At 32.6% G+C, this 24814-nt stretch overlaps 2 protein-coding genes across 2 annotated transcripts in view; one reads left to right on the plus strand and one right to left on the minus strand.

The window, feature by feature from the left end:
• Positions 1–3291, plus strand: part of LOC130898146 (uncharacterized) — a 32477-nt gene extending 29186 nt beyond the window's left edge. Inside the window, exon 3 of the mRNA XM_057807215.1 lies at positions 3097–3291. Coding sequence (XP_057663198.1) covers positions 3097–3291 — 195 coding nt within the window. The remainder of the gene's footprint in view (positions 1–3096) is intronic.
• LOC130897966 (cyclic nucleotide-gated cation channel subunit A) overlaps positions 1–24814 on the minus strand; it is a 224062-nt gene that overhangs the window by 175622 nt on the left and 23626 nt on the right. The window lies entirely within an intron of this gene.

A 24814-nucleotide genomic window follows, 5' to 3' on the forward strand; every position in this document is an offset into this window, starting at 1 on the left:
ATATCACATAATTATCTACTCTCAGTATGCTATATGTAAAAGATAGGAACAGGCTCAAAATATGGATAATTGCGTGGTCAGACGGAGACCTACTAGCAACTAGGAGCGGTATCATAAAATTTGTGTTCGAGCGAACATTCAACCGGTCGAAACTCCTTCGATGGTTTATATCTGTTCACTATTATAAAGTTTTTGAAGCCACCCGTTGGCTAAACTTCGTGCTCATATATCTAGGCTTGCTCACGGAGAGCTTAATTATAACCAATTAAATTCGATTGAATTGACATTTGCTGGGAAAAGTGTGAGAACAGAAGTTCAATGCCCAGATTTGTTCCAGAGTTTCTACTTGTAGATTCCACTATTAAAAATCATAAGGTTATTGTGTGTGTGTAAGAAACTGAAGCAAAAAATAAGCTCTCTTTGATTTCATACCAAAAGAGATTTCTGGTCACACACTGCGATACTCAGCAGCCGACTCAGAAAGTTTTATCAATTTACTTATAAGACCAAAAGACGGTTTTTTTTCGATGATGGCTTTTCGAATCAAAACTTTGAAAAAAGTATTAAGCCGAATGGAGGAAAAGGTTTACATTGTGATGGACATGGTAGGTGATTGAATAAATGTCCAACGAGGTAAAAGAGAAATATGTTATAGATGAAATGACTGAACTTACAAAACGCACAGAATTACGTTTGCCACCTTATCATAGTGAATTAAACTCAATATAATTAATTTGGGCTCAAATTAAGTTTGCGGTAGCTAGAGATAATATTTATTACAAATGCCTGATGTAATGGACGCCATCCAACGTTTTTTGGAGGAAACTTGGACAAAAGCAATTGAGTATATAAAAAAGAAGAAAAATAATAAGATAATCGGTTGGGATTATAAACGATATGGAACGCGAGATAATTAATACTGGAGAATCTGACTCAGACAAATCGACATCCATTAGTAAGATTGTAAATCCCATAATTAATTATCTATGAAACCTGGGAACTACCCACATAATTCTTTTTACTTGCTCAACTAAAATGGTTCTATAAAGTATATTAACTAGGTAAATAATGGAATGATAGAAATTCTTTCGATACATTATTTTTATACCTAAATTTAACAACTTACTTACTTACTTACTTAGTAAGTATAAAATGTCAAATTTTGGACATTTTTGAGTAAGTACTCGAGTTTAAATAATTCAAGTGAAGTTATTAACAATTACTTCACTTGAAGGCTTTAAAAATGAAATTTTTTAACCTGGAGTCGTATATTTCACGAAAAACGACAAATTAAATTGAATATTTTTCTTCAAACTTATAATCACTTATCAGAAATATCCATCTCTCTCATTTTTGGTGAATAACTTTCAATTATTCATGAAAGTGGTTGCCATAGAAATTTACCGAGAACACAATACAAATCCATTGAATTCTTTATCTTTAATTTTGTCTTAATTTTCATATTATTCAATTAACTTAATTTAGGATTCGCAATCTTTTTTCTGCGAATCAACTTTTTCTTTACACAGATAACTAACTGTAAATTTCGTTGTCTCTTATCTCCGTTTTTTCAATTCACAAATAGAAGTCTTTTTACGTAATTTCCAGAGAGAGTCATATTTCTAGAAGTTGGTAAATCAATCTCTACCATTAAGGTAAATATAAAATGTAATGTAAAAGTGAGTTTTTTCAGGAGTTATACAAGATGGGCTGAATAAGAGGTGAATGTTTCATTGGAATTATATTTGAAAGATCAAACAAAGGTCCACCATTATTTTCGTTACAGAGTTTGGCTTCTTTAAAAGCCTTATCTATTATATTTTGTCTATTTTTTATCCAAGGAGAGATTTACGGAAGCACTCCTACGTGCTCCTAGCTTTCAAATCCAATCTAGAAGGGTAAATCCGCTTCTTCGAAGAAGCACTATCAGAAGCGAAGTACCACGTCAACCGTAGCAATTGAATACCACATACGAATACAAAAACACAAAAGAAGAACTGAAAAAAATTAATAGGGGAAAAACCAATAGCTATAAGAGCCCAAAGACACAAAACCCTGAATCAAAAAAGGAAACTAAATGAAATAAAACAAGAGAAACTACAGGAACTGTCCTTAGAGAGAATACGAAACTAATGCCGATACACGGACCCAACGGGACAGCATACACAGCAAAAGAGAAGACCTAAGCGCTTAAAAACACCACCAGTTCACTTCGAATAAACATCCCAACGAAGATATGGATTTCTCAGAGGTGGTAGAAGAAAACATAAATAAATACTAAGACGAAGAGGATCGAGAAACCCTGAGAATCGCATCACCAATGAAAGTTGAAGAGCTACTTAGGTTCATGCTAAGAAAATCTGGAAACGATCTACCTGCCTTGAGTAAAATCACCGAGAGGCTGATACTGAGGATTCTGAACGAAGAAACAAGAGTTCTGAATACACTGCTTATAGAGCAATTCACCTTCAGAAAAAACCACAGCATCAAACAATAAATCTTGAGACTAATGGACTATACTACTCCAGGCTTCAAACAGAAAGAACCAGAAGTAATCTTTCTCGACATAAGCGAAGCCTTCGATCGAGTTTAGCCCGAAGGTTTGTTTTACAAGATGAAAGAAGCAGGATAAATGAAACCTCTTACAACTCCCAAGCTCCTATCTCAAAGAGAAGAAGTTTCAGGTGAACGTGACAAATTAGAAATCGGAAGTTGGAGAACAGCAGGCGGGAGTACCACATGAACCGGTTTTATCTCCGATGTTGTATTATATATACACAGTAAACATCCTCAAAACGGAGAATATGATGATTATGCGAAATGCAACGAGGTGTGTAAAAGTGAAAAATATCACGAAAATACTCGCAAACGAGATACTGGAATGGTGTAAGACATGGATAATATAAAATATAATTTAACGGCGAGAAAAACCAAGCCGTCGTTTATGAACGGTACACCTACCCAAGCAGAACAAAAAAATCAACGACGAAGAAATCCAGTGGATAAACAAGACCAAATTCCTGAGCGTTTACTTTCAACGAACACGTTCGACAAAGTGACACAAGCTAGAACAAGACTATGCTGATTAATCTGTAGAAAAAGCAAGCTGCAGACGGTCACAAACATTCATCGGTTTATAAGAAGTATAATAATACCGATTATTACGTACGTCTTGGTAGCAAAGTAGCAAATGAAAAAGAAGAAACTGCAGATCCCAAAGAACATAAGGTTGAAACAAGGGTTAAATGTCCCCTGACAACAAGAAGCAAGAAACTATCTGCAGAAACATGACCGGAAAAATTATTGGACATAATGGACGCTAGGGCAAAAAAGCTATTCGAGGCGCTGGAAACACATCTAAACTAGGAACCAGGAAGACTACTTACTGTAAATACGAGGGATCAAGGAGACAAATTGATTAATAGGTGAAGTTATGTTCGTGAAAATTTTCTTTAAAAATACAAAAACAAACAAAAAACCACACACCAAGCAAAATAAAAAACACTTAAAATATAAAAAACAGAGCAAAAGAAATAGGAAAAACTGAAAAAGAGATCCTAGGCCTCGAGGATACCCCCGATAACTCCGTATTTCATAAGCAAGAGCCGAGTTATACATTGAGGTCAGCTATAGAGAAAGCGAAATGCCACTCGGACTAGATCTTTTCTTGCCAAAGTAGATTGGAAAGATTTTTCCAGTGGCAGCAAAAAAACACACACAAATTATAACGACTGAACAACTGCCACGAGAAGATTGCATAGCCATCGGAGCTAACTCTTAACAAGACGAGAAGCCTTCCAGAATCTATCATAGAACTCGGTGGAAAAACTGAGGGGGGTAGAAAATATCCTGTTTAGCATTTGACCGTGGACTTTCATCGGGGCTGTTTGCCTTAAAGGACGAGTTTTCTTAAGGCGTGCGCGCATGTGTATATCAAAAAGCGCGCTAATAATTTTAAAGAAGCCATCCCATTCATTGTATTAAATGAATTATTTCGCTTGGTTTAGATAGTTAATATTGACGGTTTGTAGTATTTAATACATGCTATAATTATTTTAGTGTTTTTTTATTATTATTAACTATTTAAATTCATCAAGAGAACAATTTTACGATCTAATCAAGCTGATATAGAGTCGAATAGTGATAAAAGTGTTGATAAGGATATAAGTCGACAGTTCAGATAAATAATCACTTCAACAATGTAAAAAGGTTAAATTAGAAGAGCATGAAGACAAGTCAGAATATGCAAGTATTACGCGAATTGGTGATTAACTTTTATTTCAAATTCGACACTAAACTACACTATCCATACAGTAAACCGAAAACTGATAAAAGTTCAATATTCAACCAAAACCGATTCCGGGAATAATGTATAACTTTTATAAAGTCAGTTCATTGCTAATATTCGACATGATTCAGGACAAACTGAGTAGGTCCCGGAGACATTCCGTGTGATTTTAAACATAAAAAGCCTTGACAACACGTTATTTCGGAATCATGTCGAATCGTCGACCTTCCGCAAGAATATTTACGTAATGAGTGTTGATATATTGGTAGTGAAAAAAAGTGTATTCAGCATATGTGCACAGTGTGTTCGGAATATACGCTACTGTTGTCCTGGAAGTTTGCAACGATAAAAATTTGTTTATAATACTTGATATGCCGCTCGATCAATATACTGAGTTTAACCTTACGATTCACCGTTTCAACACAATAGTTCATTTTGACATACAAGTCTATATGAACAATCTCATATCTCTATACGCTTCTTATTAAAACAATTTCTGCAATTGTAATATATGGGCGAGTCAAATACTCAATTTCGAACTTATTGCCCCTAATTTAGAAGGACAACTGCTTCTGTCACAAGGGCTTTTGTAATTTGATTCTAAAATTTCAACGCCACTCTTTGTGGCGTTAAAAGTAATCAAGCATAAAAATACGATTTAGGCCTGACAGAATGAAGGGTCGATGAAATTCGGTGAAACTTACGATTTATTGTTTTGATTGTTTGAACACACATAGATTTGTATTTTCACAAACGTCCACATTTTTCGTTCCGTTCATTCGAATATAGGCTCATGTTAACAAAGTTGATTTTCAATTGCTCCTTATAAAAACTAATTATTCAGTGATTAATTATCTACTATAATTGAAAATTTTCCTGAAGGGAATAATTATAAAGTTGAAATCTATAATTTATTTTTAAAAAATATTTTTATTATAATAAATAATGTATGTATAAATAATGTCCAATGTATATGTATGTATGGAATTGGGGTTTCGTATATACTGCGATCCAAGGATCTATTGTGTTCCCCCTTCTTGCTGCAATACTGGAGAGCCCAGTCTTCGTCTTCTATTTCATACGCACCCAAGTGGATAGAGATTTCATCCTCTGTGCAACAAAATCTGCACGCCGAATTATCTGCTAGGTCTAGCGTCTTCAAGTGTTTGTTGAGGCGAAAGTGCCTCGATAGAACTCCTGTTAGTATACGTGGATTGTTCTTGTTAGGATGATAAATTCAGCAGATCTACTCTGGTTATACTCTTCGCCTGTCTCAGTTTCTTAGGGTTGTCTCAATTAATTGGTTTTGCTCCTGTCTACCTTCTTTTCCAGTACTTTTTCCATTGTTCTGTAGCTGATACCAAAGCTGTCCAATAACTACATATAAAAATATATTTTACGTGATAATTATTCGATTAGAGATATTTCTACGTTTTATAGAAAGATTATAACATCTGTTAACATAACGCGACCTCGTAACTTTGCTTTTTCTTTTTGGAAATTAAATGAAAAAGGGTATGCTTTGTTCGCGAAGATCGACCTCTAAACAAAGTAAATATTGACGATTCTTTTCACATTATTGATTGTTGTTCTATAAATGATAAACGAGCATCCGAAATTAATAGATGTATTTCAGATGAAAATAAGCAAAAAAGCATCTTTTAGTCGATTGATTCGAAATAATATTTGTTTTCATTCAGAAGAAAACCATTATTTTTCTGTAACCATAATCTGATTAAAAATGCATGATTCTCAATACATACAGTCTTTTGTTTCTTGAACTCTAATATGCTCATACATTGCTAAAACATAATTAAAAAAATGAGTACATGAAAATACAAACAAAAAAATTCATCTGTTATAGGCGTATTCCCCAAAAATGATACTACTGCGATTAGATTCTGTTTGTTTCCCCAAATTCACTAGTATATAATATAAACATAAAAACGCTCTGACAAGCAATTCTTTCACATTTTTCGAAAGTGTTGAACAGTGTTCTGTAAACATATTATTTTCGATGTTCGTTGTATAGAAGAGTAATTGCCCTAGATTTCACCCTTCCTTTCTATTCTACAAATATATTTTCACTGTAAAAACTCTTTCGCGCCCTAATATTTATGACATAACAGCCTTTTGAGAACGCAAAGGAAAAAATAAATTGATGGTCGAAAGTATTCAGCTGGCTAACAGTTTCATTAATCTAATCTTATATTCCATTTTACGGCTTCATTACCCTCTTAAGAGGTTGTAATTTAATATATCTTGCAAGTTAGCTTGTGAAAATAATAACCTCAACACCAGAAACATAAAATTAAGGATAATATCAAAACAGTTTATAGATAGTAATCACTTTATTGTGTCTCGTATTATGTCTATTTAACGAAAACTGAATGGGGCAAAAGTTATCACCTTATCCTTATGCAATAATTAGTGTCAATGATGGTATATGTTAGTTCTGCTTTGACATAAGAAATTTATGTCAATAATAAGCGTAAATATTCTGGTACTTTTTGACTTCAACTAGGAAAACAAAAAGGAGGGTTTAGCTGTTGGCCTAAGAAAGAACTATATGAATAATTTTCAAATGAGCATCAATCGGTGATCTTGAAGAATAATTTTTCATGCGAGTTTTGAAGATTTTTCATTACGAAAGACAGGCCCTGCATATACGTTCAAATCATCCTGGATAATGAGCGACAACGGCCAATTTCATCTCTGTAGAAACTTGATTAAGTAGAATTACCAACTTTACCCAACGCAAATCTTCGTATAGCCATTACACTCGTCCAAATGTACGATGTAGTGTATTTTTTATGCTGGTGACGTTGTCTAGTCTTATCTTTTCATAAATACCGCAGGCCAAACGATTTCTGTGGGTGGATAAAGCTATAGACGACGAGTTTTTCCCTCTCAAATGGAGTAATTTAAACCGGAGAACCCATGGATCCCATTGGGTGAAGCAGAGGCATATACTCGTAACGTATGTCGCAATAGTTTTGGCACAAAATTTAGGTGTTTAAAAATAGGTTGTAACAATACAGTTGTACTAGAATATCTTATGAGTTGGCAATAAAAGGAAGCATTTATGATTTGGTAGGACATATCCCTAAGCCTGATATAGTTCGCATTTTACAAAACCAAAATATTTCACAAACAAGCATTTACCGTGCTATGGCCGGTTGCGAAGAAATAAAACCTTGTTTGAACCTCATAAAAATAGAAAAATACAAAAATTTTCACAAGAAAAAGAGCAGGTTTCCGTGAGAAATTTAACGCGTGATTACCAAACTACAAAAAAGTACCGAATCGTGGGTACTAGCAAGAAATTGTCAAAATATAAAAGAAGACGAAATTTTCTTCATCTTCATATACCCTGAATTAGTTGGCACGGATATCAAGACGTTGTCAATTAAGGCGGATACTTTTGCGAATGAGAGAATAATTGTTATGGACGATGAAAAATAGCTCACATTTGCCAATTCGGAAACCAAGGGAAACGTTAGTTTTATACGAACAATATAGAAAAGGGTCCTAATAATTTAAAATATAAATAAAAAGCAAATTTCGCTGGTGAAGTTTTGGTCTAGTGTGCGATTTCGACAAGAGGGATTTCCAGACTTCATTTTCGCCGAGTAAGGAGGAAAAATGTATATTCTGAAATGTGTATTAAAAATTGCCTCAATAAATTAGTTGATTCCTGCACTAATGGAAAGGCAACTCAAAATTGGCTACATCAAAATAACACAACTTTTGTCCCAAAACAAGATAAACATTCTAATTTACCTCATGACCGTCCCAATAGAATATTTTTGGACACTTATTTTTCGCAAAGTGTATAATAGAGGATGGAAAGCCGGAAACGAAGAAATATTACGGCGTAGAATTTTTAGAAAAATACATAAAATAGATGTTCAAGTCGTTCAATACCTAATGAAAGATGTTCGCATTGAATGATATATAATTATATAAGGAAAGCGAGCAATTATTTCCGGAAATGATGGACAATGAGATAAATCGGGTCCTCATGTCATTAATTCTGACGATTACCTCTTTGCCTTTATCATTTTCTCCACTTTATAAGGAAATTGGACGTCTACTATAAAAAATCAAGAAGAAAAATTTTTGATTAATTCCAAAAATCACAGTCAAAGAATATCAAACCGGATAGAATGAAATGAAATAAAGTAAACCAGGGCTTCTTAAACTTTTTTATATAGCGACCCCCTTCAAGCTTAGGAAATTTTAAACGACCCCCTCCTCCATATAAACGTTCAGTTGAAAATCGAGGAGCGCGTTGTATTTATTATTTTAAATGCTACTTCCATATTTTCATTTATAGGCCCTACATAACAGTTTTGCATTGCCACTTTTTTCAAAAAATAGTTATAATAAAACTAAAATAGTATTTTGTATGATTTTTATTTGTATTTATATTTGTACGTAGTGTGTATACTAATTTTAAAATTTTATTTATAATGATTGAAAAGTATCAGATCTTTGCGACCCTTTTTCAGTAGTCTCGCGATCCCCCTGGGGGTCGCGACCCACAGTTTAAGAATCCCTGAAGTAAACAATCGATAAGAATGTTATAAGATAAAAATTTCCATGTTCTGTCCTATATTAACAAACTTAATTTGAAGATTCAAGAACACCATTCGACTTAATCAGGCGTATTCGTTGAAAGGTTAAAAATACACCAACAGTTTTCCTTCATTCGCCAATAAATAACTTTTGACAATTCCACCAAACAAAAATGATACCCAGATCAGAAAGGCATCGTAAAGAGCTTCATACTTTTATTAGCATGGTAATCCTGATAATTCAAATAGCTTATTGATTATGATACAAGTATACTGGGACTACTAGAAATATTGTCATCTCAATGTTATTTCAATGTAGATATCTGCTTCACAAGAAAGAGAGAAATGAAAATAATTGTGATTTTTGTCGGGAATCAGGTACTTTTGTGAATATATTACACATGCCAAACAAATAAACTTCCTTGTTTGTGGTCTAAGGATTCATAGATACTTTCAATAGATACTGAAATTCTATACCTATAAATTACTTTCTTAATTGCCTCGGCTTCAATATTCACCATTATATAATAGCAAAAAGAAGTTACTCAACATAATTTACTCAAGAACTAGTTCTTCTATTGAATTAGTAAAATATTAACAAAATGAATGAAATTTTTAAATTCATACTTCTATACATCACAAATAGTATACATTATAACTACATTCAAAAGTTCAGATTTTATTCACAACTAGATGAAGGCCAATTTTTTGAAATTTTTTGCAATTTTTTGCAATTTTTTATAATCTTCAGAGATAATGACATAAACATTGGTTTATGTGTACAGGGTCCTTCACGATGAGCTGAATCGATATGTATATGGGAAAGTACTGCTACTAGTGTTCTGAAAATTTCCGATTATACAGGAAGTGGACCCAAACTTCGTTATTTTAACCGGATTGCTATGGTTTTTATGAAATTTTTGGAATCTACGCAAAATTTCAATATAACTTTATGCTAGGCATAGTATGTCTAAAGTCCACCATTTTCAAATTATTCCACATTTTCGAAATTTTTGGACACATGCCGCCATCCACTAAAAAAATCATATTTCTAGGTTTAAATGAGTTAGGTCTAACATTTTTGGGATTTAGACAAATAACACTCACAGCTTTCAAAATTTGTGAAAACCTTGACAAAAATTTATATAGGGTGTCAGAAAATGGTGCTTCAAAAACTTAATTTTTTCAAATGGCAACCTCCATTTCTTTATACCATTGGATTCTACGCTATAAATTAAGGGGGCTTAGTTAGTAAATTCATATATCTCAAATTAACGGTTTTCGTAGAAACTTGAAAAAACTAAAATTTTCATGGTTTTGAATTGTCGGTAATCTGGAGTGACATATCAACAAACAATGCAAGCAGCTTGACGTTTAAGCGTTGCAAAAGTGTTCATCATGTCCCATTTAGGATTTTCTGGACACCCTATATAAATTTTTGTCAAGGTTTTCACAGATTTTGAAAGCTGTAAGTGTTATTTGTCAAAATCTCAAAAATATTAGACTTGACTCACTTAAACTTAGAAATATAATTTTTTAGTAGTGGGCTGTATGTGTCCAAAAATTTCGAAAATGTGAAATAATTAAAAAATAGTGGTGTTAGGTATACTATGCCTTTGATAAAGTTATATTGAAATTTTGCGTAGATTCCAAAAATTTAATAAAAACCATAGCATTCCGCTTAAAATAACGAAGTTTGGGTCTACTTTCGGTATAACCGGAATTTTCAGAAACTGAAATTATTTTAGGTGAAACGAGCATTTCGGAAAACCCATGCAAGCAAATTTTCAGAATACTAGTCGCAGTACCTTCCCATATACATATCGATTCAGCTCGTCGTGAAGGACCCTGTACATAGGTCTACAATAAATACTGAATGAGTTTATGAAAATATAACTGTGAGTTTCAAAACGCTACAACCACAATTTCTCAAAATTGTTTTTAATGCGTACTGACGTTATTCAAGGAACATTTGCTTCTTCTTGGTTTTTAATAAGCAATAGATACTTGCAACCGCTTGAATGATACATACTTGACTATGAAGTAGGAAGAGAAAATATCACAAGGCCCAGATTTGTCCATCTTTTCCTCCTTTCTCTTATGACGGTTGCTAAACCAGAAGGCTGTTAAAAACTAACAAGGTTAATTGTAATTCACGATTAATCAAAAATGTGTAATTAGAGACAATTAAAAGCCACTTTCCGTTAAAAACGCGACGATAATAAATAACAAACCTTGTGAAATTTGATTAAATAATGTCAAAGTACATCATATTTTGTATGTGTATCCGATTCAGTATACAGTATACAGTCAGTTGTTATCATTGCAAAGAATACGTGTACTACGGTCACCGACATTTTGATGAAATCAGTACTCGTGTTAGATACTATTAGTTGTTATAAAATGTGTAAGTTAAGAATACACCAGTGATTTTGAAAATATGGTTTTATTACGTTCCCACGGATTAGAGGTCGATAGGAAGGACCCTATAATCCAACTTCAATGATTGTAACTATTTTCAAATAATTTCACAATAATACATGGTGGTTTACTTTATATTCCAAATTGATTATTTATTATATTTTTCGCAGAAAATACAGCTCATTGATGTTGATATTTTTGACTCCATTATTCTGATATTTTAGTAGAAATGTTCCTCAATGTTATCTTCTAGGTTACTAAGAAATTCATATTGCGTTTTGATTATCATATAAGCTCCTAGTTTTTGGAGAAATTTTGCTGCATTTCTCCTGCAATATCCAAATAAAGAGTTATTATTCTTTTAGGAAAGAACAACTTAGAAAGAACTCTTAACAATTGGTAGAAAGCTTGTCGATAAAAACAAATTACAATTATATTTGAAGCAACCGCCATTCGAACCTAAAACTTGTTTCTCATACCTTCAAAATACTCTCCAACATTTCTAATTTCATTATGAGCATTTAAATATAGAACTAAAATATTATTTCATGTACATACCTATATACATACAGCATATTTGAAACATGAACATCCAGTACATTAAAACAATGTACGAACAGATACGTAATAAAATAAAAATGGAGATAAAAAATTTCACCTTTTACACAAATAGTGCAAGATACTAAACTAAACAGAGAAAATCACATTAAATTTTTATAAATTTGATATTTATTCGACTCTAAAACGATAATTCATTGGAAAATTCACACTTGAACTAACATAGTAAATCACACTTCATCGTTCTTGAATTGGTTTTATTCACTTTATCGATAAAACGAACTCCATTGTATCCAAAATATAATAGACCATAATAATTTAATGAAATTGCCCTGATATTCAAATAAAATTAATTAGTCATAATTTGTTGTCGAAGCGTCGAAAACACAATTATACACAAATCATATACTGGTATTCGTACTCGTATTCAGCTGAATATAGATAGATACCTTCAATATAATAGGAAGGTTATATGTAATGGTTTGAATGGAAAGAAATCGAATGAATAAATTTTTGCTACCTACGTCCATTATAATAATATTCACGTTTTTTTCATTCATTTGCATTCATAAAGAATGTAATTTCTGAATCGGTCAAAAAGCGTGAAAAAAAGTACCGTAGCGGTTCATTTTTTCACGCTTTTGCGTTAAAAAAAGTGCCGTAACGTGTCATTTTTAACGCAATTAGAAAATTATTTTATCAAAATAGTGGGCTGTGAAACCTTTCTTTCTCATATTAATTCTTTTCTCCGATAAACTGTCACACTTTTATTTCTTGATATTCTTTCATAAAATACTTCAAACGACATTGTAAATATTCACCATCCTACCAACAATCCTATAAGTACTAATACACGATATTATTTCTTTGAACTCGTTAAGTGTTGCCAATTCAAGTACAAATAGTAATGTAACTTCTTCCTCACTTCAAATTAATAATGCTCACAGTTGTACTTTCATTATTACTATTACAAAATAAAAATTCCTAAAAGTTTTGTCGAATTTTTTTAAGTCTAGGCACATAGAAAGAAATTTGTATGAAACTCGTGAGTAAAGTAACTTTTTTCACTCGTAGGAATTGCCACAACCGTCCTACTCGTGAAAAAAAGTATTACTTCACTAACTTGTTGCATAAATAACTATTTATTAATATGACAACGTAAAACAAAGCTATCCTGAAAAGTACCGTGCCTCGAATTACTCCACTTAGTACTGAGGGCAATCTCACATCCCGATGGCGTCAGTGTCTCAAGAACAATTTACTATAGTGTAGTACATACTCGTAAAAAGCTACTGCTAAAATGTCAGTCAGATCTGATTCTTTTGTTTGACCACGTGTGGAAGCGGACGTGTTGCGTAGATTTTGGAAAAGTGGAAAAGGAGCTATTTTGATCAGTGATATTGCTGGAAGGAAAATTGTAAGTCAAAATCAAAGGGAGTTTGAATGTTATGTATTGTGTCGCTTTTCATTTCTATGGTGACCTCCATAAATTGGTATAATGAGTTACAAAATAGTTGCATGTATTTTTTTGATGAGTCACATTAAAAAGCAAGAAAAACGGATACCACGAACAACAACGTGACAAATATCGACGATCTCGTATTAGCAGACTGCCGATTGAAGGCACAAGAAATAGCTGAGACGGTAGTTATTTCAAAAGATCGCGTGGGTCTTATCATACATAAAATTTTAGGTATTAGAAAGCTGTTGCTGTTTAAGCACAATCTGAACGAGAGCACTAATACTCACCAGGGACCAATGATTAGATAAAAAAGTGAAAGTGAAAACTTGCTCCAAAGAAGGCGATTTACCTTGTGATTCCAAGAAAATAGTCACTATCTACCAGAAAGGTGATAGTCACCATTTTCTGGGAATCATTTTATCTTCATGGACTACTTGGGGAAGAACAGTCGCAATGCTGTACAATGGTGAATTATTGGGCCAATTCTGAAACGAAGCGAAGAAAAAGCAGCCCTATTTGTCGAAGAAAAATATCTTCTACTACGTTAACTCATCGACTCACACTTTTACAGCCAAACTACGCTACTAACTGCTTTCCTATTCACCATATTCTCCAGATTTGACACAGGTGACTTTTTTGGTTCCAAACTCACTCGCCGGAAGAAAATTGATGCGAATGGGAAGGTATCGCTGCCATGGATGCTTACTTCGCAGACCTCGAGAAAAAGTATTTTCAAGGAGGGTTAAAGAAGCTGGAGTATCGTTGGGTTAAATGTATAGAGCTAGAATGAAACTATTTTGACAAATAAATCAACACTTCTTCACCTCCTCTTATGTGCATATTAAAAAAAATTCAACAATTCACCTTTTTACACAATGATTACAGAAGAGAGAGGGAGAGAGAAATGCTTTATTGTCAGAAAATTGTTACAATTTGTAGACAAAATCTTGTAAAAACTGAAAAACAAACATAAAAATAACTGAATAAAGATACATATTCACATTACATGTTAATTTGTATACATAATTCGAAATTTCTATCTGGTTAGTGAAATTTTTGGCAATCTAATTCCAATAAGAAAATAGATGCAGCTATCAAAAACTTTTGAAAAATAAGTCTGACAACTCAGTTCTATCGTAGAATGTTTTGAAATCCATGTCAGTCAATTTATTTAGTCTCTACTTAAGGGTCCTTATGTCTTAAGTTATTATATAATTAACTAACCTATAAATCTTATAATTCTTTATTCTTTGAATAGACTGACTTGGCCAAATATATGATGTCAGAAATGATAATGATTGTCACTGTTACTAAGTGTAATCGGACATGGGTCATTTCGATGTGACGGCTACTTTCAATTCAAGTCTTAATCCCATAGTAGGTACACTTGAGAGCTAGCTCCAAGTCGGCACGGAGATCAAAAATTAGGATAATATATAATTTTAGAAAAATATAAGACTAGACTACCTCACAATTTCAATTTAGGAAGTTACATCCAGTTGACAATTGACAAAATCCAGCCACTTATACTTGTTAATAAACTTTTTGTTAGTAAAATTTCATACCTCTGTGCATAATTTAAATTTGTTCTTTATCTATGGAAAATGTGCAACTTTTATATTTTTTCCACTCCCACTCTTAATTCTTTAATGCACAGACCAATTATATCTTCAACATAATATGGAGACCGGAAAAAGTTTTTGATAAGTCAGATATATGTAACCTTTTATCCGTACTTCGGTCGCCACGAAGTTACCAATTTCCATATAATCTAATAGGTTTCTCACATCTCTGATTATTTCTGGTACATAATGCATTATATTATCTAAGTTATGCTTTTAGTGATTTGTCAACTATTCAACGTTCAACTATTGATCAACTTTTTTTTATTCCAAAGCAGTTTAAAAGCGCCTTTCTGAAATTACAAACTTATTTCTGATTTATGCTGCACTCTCATAAAACTATATCTAAAATGGAATCTTATCTCCAACGGAACTAACTTGAGTAAATTTTTGATGAAACGAGTTCAATAAAAAAATTTATAAGCTATTATATTTCTCAGTCATAACCATTATTCTGCTTGCTGTAGATTTCGTGAATTCTCTGAAATCTGATTCGATTAATCAATTTCCGTCATGTTCTTCATTATATACGCTATGTAACAAATATGGAACCTTACTTCTCATCCTGTATATTCAGGTAAAGATCATTAAGTAACCAAAGCAACCTTATGCTTCAGTAATAAAATATTTCCTTAGTTTTTTGCGCGATCCGCATAAAAATTCTACCATAGACAGGTATTTAATCCCAAATAATTTATCTGTCCCAAGGCTCCTTTATCGAGACAATGTATTGAACATACAGTCTTTGGTCGGTTATTATAGAGGATTTATAGGTTAAAAGTGGAAACCGTAGAGTAGCCTGAATTTTTTTAAAAAACTATTTGTTTTATCTCACTGCGAAATGGTGACGTTTATTTGTCTGTAGTTTTCTACAAAAAAGTTCAGGTTTTCCTAACAAACGATAAAATAAATCGTAATAAATAACATGTCGATTTTGGAATGTAGTAATATTATAAATTTAGTTTCCCATGCAATATGCTTCGTTTCATTTCATACACAGAGTTGTAGCTTTTTTGCTACAGTCAATATTCACCTATAGATGTGCGAAAATAATGATGAATTAAGAGAATAACAAGTTATATGAAAAAAAAAATAAATTTTCTATATGTAGCTGAAATTCAAGATGTGAATCTTTGTACCAAAGTATCTTGTAGAATGTGGCCACCCCTCTAAAATTTTTAAAGAGTGGAATTTTACAGGAACAATTTATGTTCGTAAATATGTTAAATGTTACAATCATACTAGTTTACAAGTTTTTTCAAAAACAAAGATTATTTATTATAAATAAACTCACGACAAAAAACCTGTCAAAAACTTTAATGAAATTTTAACATTACGTTGTATCATCACCTTTGATATCGGCATGGATTTACAAGTTCTTTATAATCTTGTGCAGTAAATCCATGCCATATTTCTCGAAGCTTTGCTCTCAACTAGTCCACTGATTTCGAAGGAAATGCGCCTACATTCTTATTCATTTTATGTCATTTAGTTTATATGTTCCAAAAGCTCAAAGCTGCTTGAGAATCATTTTAATAATGAAATATTATTGTCAATTAACCATTGTAATACAGTTGTTAACGTATGTCGCACAATTCCGTCATACTGAAATATAAAATGCTCCTCCACCGCAAGTAATATTCCTCAAGATAGATTAAATGTTTATCGATATTGACATCTTTAATCGCCCGCCACCTTTGGTAAACTTCGATCCCCAACATTCAACGGATGCCGGAAATTTAACTTTTCGTTCCAGATAATCTGGATGAAATGTCTCGTTTCTTTTACATAGAAATCTACTCTGGCTGTCACCTATACAGACTTCAAAACGAGAGTCATCACCCCGATATACTTTGTTCCATTGTTCAAGTCTCATCTCCTATGGTCTATTTCCCATTTCAATCTATTTTTTATTAGTTTTCTTTTTATAACGGGTAATTGTTTTCTTTTGAAATTTTATTATATTTCAGAATATGAATTTCAATTACAATAACTGCAGTGTATAATATATTTACAGGCCGCAATATAATCTAACCACAAAGTCTTAATTTTCTCATATCTTTCATAGTTACCTCGATTTTTGATAAAAATTTTCTTTCGCGAAAAAATTAAAAAAGGTTAGAGCAAGAAATCAGTAAACGAAGTAGAAGCCTATGGATTTCACAAGAAACACATGAATTAACCAATTTCAAATCTAGGAACTGTTGAGTTTGGAAATAATATATTCACGGTTAATGATATTAAATTCATGAAGAAGAGGTCTGTTTTAAGTAAGAACGAATTTCATTCTATAAAGAATTGTAAAAATTATTGGCGAACTTGTGGAATTGATTGGGCATATTGGAAATAATGGTTTGTTTGTAAGGCATACTGTAGGCAGGTCTCAAAAGATGTGGGCATGAAAATATATCACTGAAAAAAAATAATTAGAATATTGTTAAAGGTTTGAAGAAGAAAAATGGTTTATGTTTAAAAGCTATAACCCCACTTTCCCGGCAAAAGACTCTTCCTCAGGAAGTGGTATTCGGTCTTGGTTGAAGTAACTGGTAATTAGTTGGGGTGAACAATTAATATTAATTTGAACGCCACTAGCTTTTCAACTAACGATATTAAAAGTGAAGGTGGAAAAGCTGGAAAAACCTTGAATGAATTAAATCAATAATAAAAATTAAACAAAACTATCACCGTACACAAGTTTCCAAATTATTATTAATTGTAGTGAACAATAAAAAAAGTTTCAGCAACAAATAAATTTTTCTAAAATATCATAAATTCCAATATCCTGCATCCAAGAGCACAACGAATAAAAAACAGTTATAGATCAAAAACAAACATTATTTATATATATTTAGGATAAGATTGGAACTTATCTATGGAAATCCGGGATGGTTGCAGCCCTTAACTGGATTCCCAGACGTTGGAGTAATTGTTTCTTGTGATGGTGCACCGGTTCAATCCCTTATTGAACTTCCATCCTGGCAGATATAGAACAGCGAATATAAAGAATAATATCACCACAAATTTACTAAAATTTACTTTGATTTAAACACTTGATTGGAGGACGATTTCAAATACATTCCGAGGATTTATGCAATTTATCGAATAGATAAATTAATTTCTTCAGAAACTCGAATGATAGAATAAATAAATCAGAAGTAACTACAGTACCACAATAGGAAGGAATATCCAAATTTTTTTAAATAAAACGTAACAAGCCGAATGGCATGTAAATAGCAGATAAAATGAAATAAGATTGTTATAATTAACCAAGATATCTAGATCACAAATGTAGAAGAAACATTTTGAAATTGGAACAATCCTGTCACTGTTTAACTTGAGTTAAATGTTAGTAATCTAACAATGTAGAAGCTCTAGTATCTTCTAGAAATTCGCAACCCAAGCATGGCAGTGAGACTTACTGTTCACCTAGTTATTACATTCAAAAATGGTTGTCAAAGGGTATTGAACATTAAACTAGATAGTTTCTCAGTCAAGAATTGTTTGGAAACTATTAGCAGAGTGAAGAATACAGAAAATGTGATAGGGATATTTGAATCTCATTTCATGTAAGTTTTTTATTTCACAGCCGCAGACTTTAGCTCAGGGGGCTTTTGCCATTAATGTTATGGCTACAGTTAGGATTCCAAAAATGGAATTTGAGACGAAACTACTGCATTTTTTTGAAAAAAGCATCATCATGACAATGCCTCTTTCCATTCGCCTGCTATTAATGCCGAAACATCAGTCAAATTGCATTACAATTTGTTGATATTGATTTGAGATATACTAGTATTTTACGAAACTTATTTTTTCTATAATTTGAACAAATTGGAAATTCCCATGGTAACGGCGAATAAATTTTCGATTTTATCCACGAATCTTTTGCATTATTTCAGGTTATTTCATTTCAACTAATATCTATCACTCTAGTCAGTATTAGCAACAGCAACGGTAATTGCGGAAAACAGGGTAATAGATAATAAAGGATAATAAATATCCATTAGAAAACCAAACCAATATTCAAAGAAGATTGAGAATTCTAAAATTCCACAAATGCGGTTGCAGTTCTACCCGACAAGCAGATCATTGTCGGATAATAGTATTATCTAATTAATTTTGGCGAGGAATAATTTGATAAAGCTTTCTCTCTAATCTCTTGACAAAATTGTTCTTTGCATTAATGCAACATTTTGACCTCAGTCTAAAGAATATGAAGCATTTTACGATTTGCGCTGTTATCTGAGGTCAACAACTGTTAAATTGAATTGGAGAAATAACAAGATCTAAGTTACACTTTCTAATTAAAAAAAGCTTCAGATAATATTTCTAATATTTTTTTCTTTTCGATATGATTAATATTTATTCGAAACTTTTTATTGTTATGGTGCTGACATAGAGGAAAGTAACTACATAAAATGATTGGTATACAGAAAAAACTAAATTATGGTTTTCTCTACCGTTCCAGTACTCCATCAGATTCTATCAATCGATGATTTACTTTCGACTAAAACAGATGCATAAATTTGCTTTTTCACTTAAGATTTTGCTGATAAAGGTACTCAAACTTTGGTAAGATGTAAATTTGTCTCACAGGAAAGACTATACAGGATATTAAGAAGAGGGTCGATCATATTTGAAACCAAAATAATAGGATAATTCATTTACGGGAGATCTGAGGTTGGGAAGAGAAAGAAGGTGAGTATTTAAGGGTAAGAAACAGTTTAGCAATACTAAAAGTTCATGATATCGAAAAAGCACCTTAATTTTCAAACGATAATTCTTCCGTCAAAATAACAGCTTTTCTTAAAAAATCAGTTAGATTTTTCTTCGTTGAAATCTCTACTATTTGTGTGTGTGACAAATATAACCACCACCCTCATTTTCTCAGATAAGGCAAAAAAACTAACGAAAAAATCGCATCCAGAAATGTTTTTTTCAATCATTATTTTCATTTTTTATTAATGTATTAAAATTTTTCACTCTAATTATACGAAAAACATAAGATTCTATGTTACATTGATAAAATTTCAGTGAATATCTAAAACTTGTACATAATCACTAAACAAAATTTTTGGATAGGTTTTTTCTCGTTTTTTTGCCTTTTCTGAAGAAGTTTGCCATAACCATGATAATATTTTTTACACCATCAAGAAGTAGAGATTTCAATAAACTAAAGTATCAATGACTTTTTAAAAAGAGCTGATTTTTGACGAGAGAATTTTCAATTGAAAATTAAGGTGCTTTTTCGATATTATGTCACATGAAAAAATAAATATTTTAGTGTAAATTGTAGATAGTGTAAATGAAAACCAACAGCTTGGTTTTTTTTATTTTCCACATAAACTTTCAGGTTGTGTGATAAAAATTAAAATACAAAAGTTGTAGATCTTTTTGTTACCTTTAACTTTGCTATTTGACTTTTTCCATGAAGCTTGTACTTTTACCGGCAATAGAGATAAATCGTTTTTTACCCTTATAAATTCACCCCCCTCCTGACCTCAGATCACCCATAAATTATTTTTCCTTTCTTTTTTATTATATTCTCTTCCTTGTTCAACAGGTGTCATCCTACTATAATTCTTTCCCACTTTTAATTATTTTTCAAGGCTCCTACCCAGTTTTAATAATAATTTGTTCAAACCATGAGTTAACGCCTTTACCAAAAATATTAGAATTGGAAAAGGAAATTATATGACAGCCAACCAATTTATTTAATTTCCGGTTAATTTTCCAAATTTGCGAGCATAAAGCGTTCTGTGTATTGTTATTAATTACGGATTTTTGGATAAATATTTCGATATGAAAATATTCGGATTGCTAGATGTGAGAATAATTTAAAAATGAAAGGGACTTATTCCTTACAGTCCATCTTTGTGTTTATTGGAAAGGAATTTAAGGTGAAAATTTCCCACTGAATAAGGTTTTCCGTTGGAATTTTTTCTCGCGTGAAGAGATTCATTGGAGGAAAAGTAATTTTTAGTTTATCTTTGGTCTCGAAAACTCGGTCATTGAAAGTTGTTTCAGAAATTTTACTTTTATGTTTTAGAATAATTAATAAACACAATATTCACAATTTCACATGAATAAAGCTTATTTAAAGATTATGGAATTTGTTTTTAACGATATCTAGCACATAATCGCTATTCAATTTAATTACTACCGCCTCAAAGTACTTCCTCTTTCAATACAAGTCTCTGTTTTCACAGCGCAACTCTATTAATACTGGAAGTTGTATTCTGTTACCGTGTTAATTCCTTTCAAATGTGAAATTTCGTTTGTATATATTCTTTCTCAAGCGACTTCAAAATATATAATCTAGCAGGCGTTAAATCTGGCGAACTACCTGGTCAAAAAATATTTGAATTTTATCCCTCAACAGAAGTGGGTGAATACACACACGAGTTTATACCACCCTTAACGCAGCGGCTCTCAGCGATCAGAGTGGCGTCAGCATACCGAACGGTATCACACGACGCGACGAGGAGAGGACTGAGAGTCTTCGTCCCTGGCAAGAGAGATGGGACTGCTCAACGAAAGGTCGGTGGACACATCGACTTATCCCAGATATCATCAAATGGGTCAATCGCCAGCACGGGGAAGTCGGGTACTACATCACCCAGCTCTTGACTGGACATGGATGCTTCCGGGCATACCTACACAGATTCAAGAGAAGTGACTCCCCAAACTGTCATCATTGCGGCGATGCGTGTTCTTTCAGTGCCCCTCCTATGAAGAGACACGGGAGGAACTAGAGAGGTACCTGGACCACACTATCAGTCCAGAAAATATAGTGGAGCACATGCTGAAGAGTCAAGCAGCATGGAACAAGGTAGCGGAGTAGGCGGAGACCATCATCAAGGACCTCCGCACCACGTACGAAGAGTAACAGTAACATCATATAAGAACGCCCCGGCGAAGTAGTATTTACAAAGAGTCAGAGGTGTTAGGGAAGGTTTAGTGCGGTAAGAATCCCACATAACTCGCCTGACAGGTAGAAGGTTCATCCAAGCGAGTACCTTTTGAAGGTTCCCCCCTGCACCTCATTAATCTAAACACAAAAAAACCACCCTTAACGCAGCCACTTATTAAAATCACCACACCACAGTCCCTGCAGAGGAAAAGTTGTTCTATATCAGGACAATTCATAAAATTTATTTTATCCTACATAAATATGTCCCTATCCCTCTTAAAAACAAGTCAACCAGTCCCTGTCTTGCGTCACCTTTTTACTTCTTAACAACCGATGAAGTTGGCATCGCATATTCACATATCACCGAAGACTACGACGCGGGAAATATTCAAGCAAAAATATGTTTAAAAAGTGGAAAGAGGGCATTGAAAGTCGTGAATTCTAGGACTGATAAATACTTTTTTTCTTACACAAATTCTGTTTTATAAAAATCCAATATGACATGGCATTCCAGCAACTATTTAGTTTAACATAATTTCATGTGGGTCCAGTTGAAAAAAGGATAAAATTTAAAACTCAGTACCCTGTTGGGGAAACAGCAAAAAGTATTGTTAATACTAGTTCTTAAATTAGTTTGAAAATGGCGATTTTATTAAAAATTACCTAAAAGATGTTGCATAATTTGTGTGTCCAGAAAGAAGTAATAATCTGAGCAAGATATGATGTCTGTCCGATAGATTCGCTTTTATATGCGATGTTGATACAGAATTTGAAGTGACAGAGGAGTTATTGACATTACGGCCGCTACAAGGGGCCACTACTGACAAAGAAGATATTTTACAGAGAAGCAAAGTACGTTTGAGCAATATGGTTTGCAGTAATTTAAATTACTAAAAGTTTGCTGAGATGGTGCGCCTCCAATGGTCTACTTAAGAAAAGGCTTTATCAGAATGTTTAAAGAAAGAACAACTATTATGAATGTGCAGAAATGAGATTTAATAACCTTGCATAAAATCATTAACCTACAAAATTTATGCTCTAAATCTATTCGATTAAAAAATGTTATGTACTCAATAATAAGTACCATCAATTCCATTAGACTCCGCGGTCTTAACAATTGCCAATTTGAAGTATTTTTGATTGAATTCTGTTAAGACCACGACGATGTGATATATTATTACGAAGTAAGTTGACTAAGCAAAGATAAAGTTGCTAAATAGATTTTATGTCCTTGTGATTTAGCGTGGCTTTGTGGCTTGACATCCCTAGTAAGCATCACAGGACAATTTAACGGCCTGAACTTGAGCTGAACTGAACTTATTGCTTCAAAAGCAAGAACATTCGATGAATCAGTTTTTCAAAACAAAATTCACTTGTAGGTAACATAAATGAGAAGTGAAAACTGTTTTCATTATATTTTTTAGAGTTATCCAAAGAAGAGAAAACATTAAATATTTTCGTACTGAAGAAATGGAACTACTAGCACTTTCTATATTTTTGCAAATTCACATGAGTATAATGTAGAAGATGCTTCGTTTCACCTACAAAAGCAGTGGATAGATCTTCAGCAAGTGTGAATGTGAAGTAATTAAGTGAATTTTCCAGGACATACCTTTTCAAAGAAAACTATCCAAAGTTGAGAGCTTCCACACGAAAAACAATTACAACATTTGGAAGCACATGCACAAGTGAACATCTGTTCCGTAGTAAAAATTAATAATTATCATACTCTGTTTATAGATGTTAATTTAGAAAACAGTTTACGCCTATGCACAAGGGATATTTATGATCTTGTTTCTTAGTTTCATACTCAAGTCTCTTATTAAATTTCATTCGTCATCCATCTTTTTTTATTAACCTGTTTGAAATACTCTGAAATAATTCTCTAATAATGAAAAAAGTTTCTCACATATTGCGAACTTAAGTAATATTAAGTATTTTATGAAAAGTATATTCACCCGAAGTCACAAGTTTAAGATTTGGCACAAATCAAGTATCAATACAAAATACATTACATTCGAAAAGTCAAAGTCGCTTATACACTGAATAATATGCTGGGATGCCATTAAATTTCCAATAAATATCAAATAGATTTCCGCATAGACACAATAAAATGAACTCCTCGTTGGAACTAAATATTTACATTAATCTGTATTCATAACTCGTTCTCGTTAAATAGATGCAATTCACTGCAACATCAGCACTGGAGTAGTTTCAACCAATTTTCCTTGTTTATCTAGAAAAAAAGCGATAAGAACTTTTATCACGAGTAGTTGAACGTTTCTGCTCAAATATACATTCAATAGCACTTCCATTCTGATTGCAATTATACCAAAGATACTTTAACCAAAAGAACACAGGTTTAATTAAAGAGAAACGTCGGATGCATATGAAACTTTATTCATGAGTAATACTCTGTTCATTCACGATCGACCATTTCTAAAGGCTGCGTTATGTTTGAGAAATTGCTGCATATAGCACAAATAATCAGACAAATAAGCAGTTGGGAGCAATGCTTTATAATTGATGATTAATAGTTCTCTCCCAGAAATGATTTATATTATAAGTAACTCAATTAAATTTCGTACAGGGTATTGTTTGTTATTTTAACATTGTATTTATCCGTGCTTATTAATCCTTGGAGTAAAAATATAGTTTGCCATTTGTTATGTGTACGTTTGCAATTCATATTTTCCTAAACCATTTGGTCGAGTTTGGTAATTTTTTTAATTGTAGGTTGATTTTTCTCTCTTGATTTAAATGCCGTTCTGGATTATCCGTTTTTTGTTATATAAAAAAGTGAAAGAAGAGAAAGGAAAGCTTTTCACGAGAACACCATGTGAAAAGGGAAATTTTATACGGATTTTCAGATATTATAAATTGCAGGATATTTTCGTATCAATTGCTAGCACGTTAACTGCCAACTACAGAATTTACTCGATGTTAATTATCCAAAATTAATTTTCGTTACAC

The sequence above is a fragment of the Diorhabda carinulata genome, chromosome 9 (genome assembly GCF_026250575.1).
Source record: "Diorhabda carinulata isolate Delta chromosome 9, icDioCari1.1, whole genome shotgun sequence".
In the NCBI taxonomy this organism is placed as follows: domain Eukaryota; kingdom Metazoa; phylum Arthropoda; class Insecta; order Coleoptera; family Chrysomelidae; genus Diorhabda; species Diorhabda carinulata.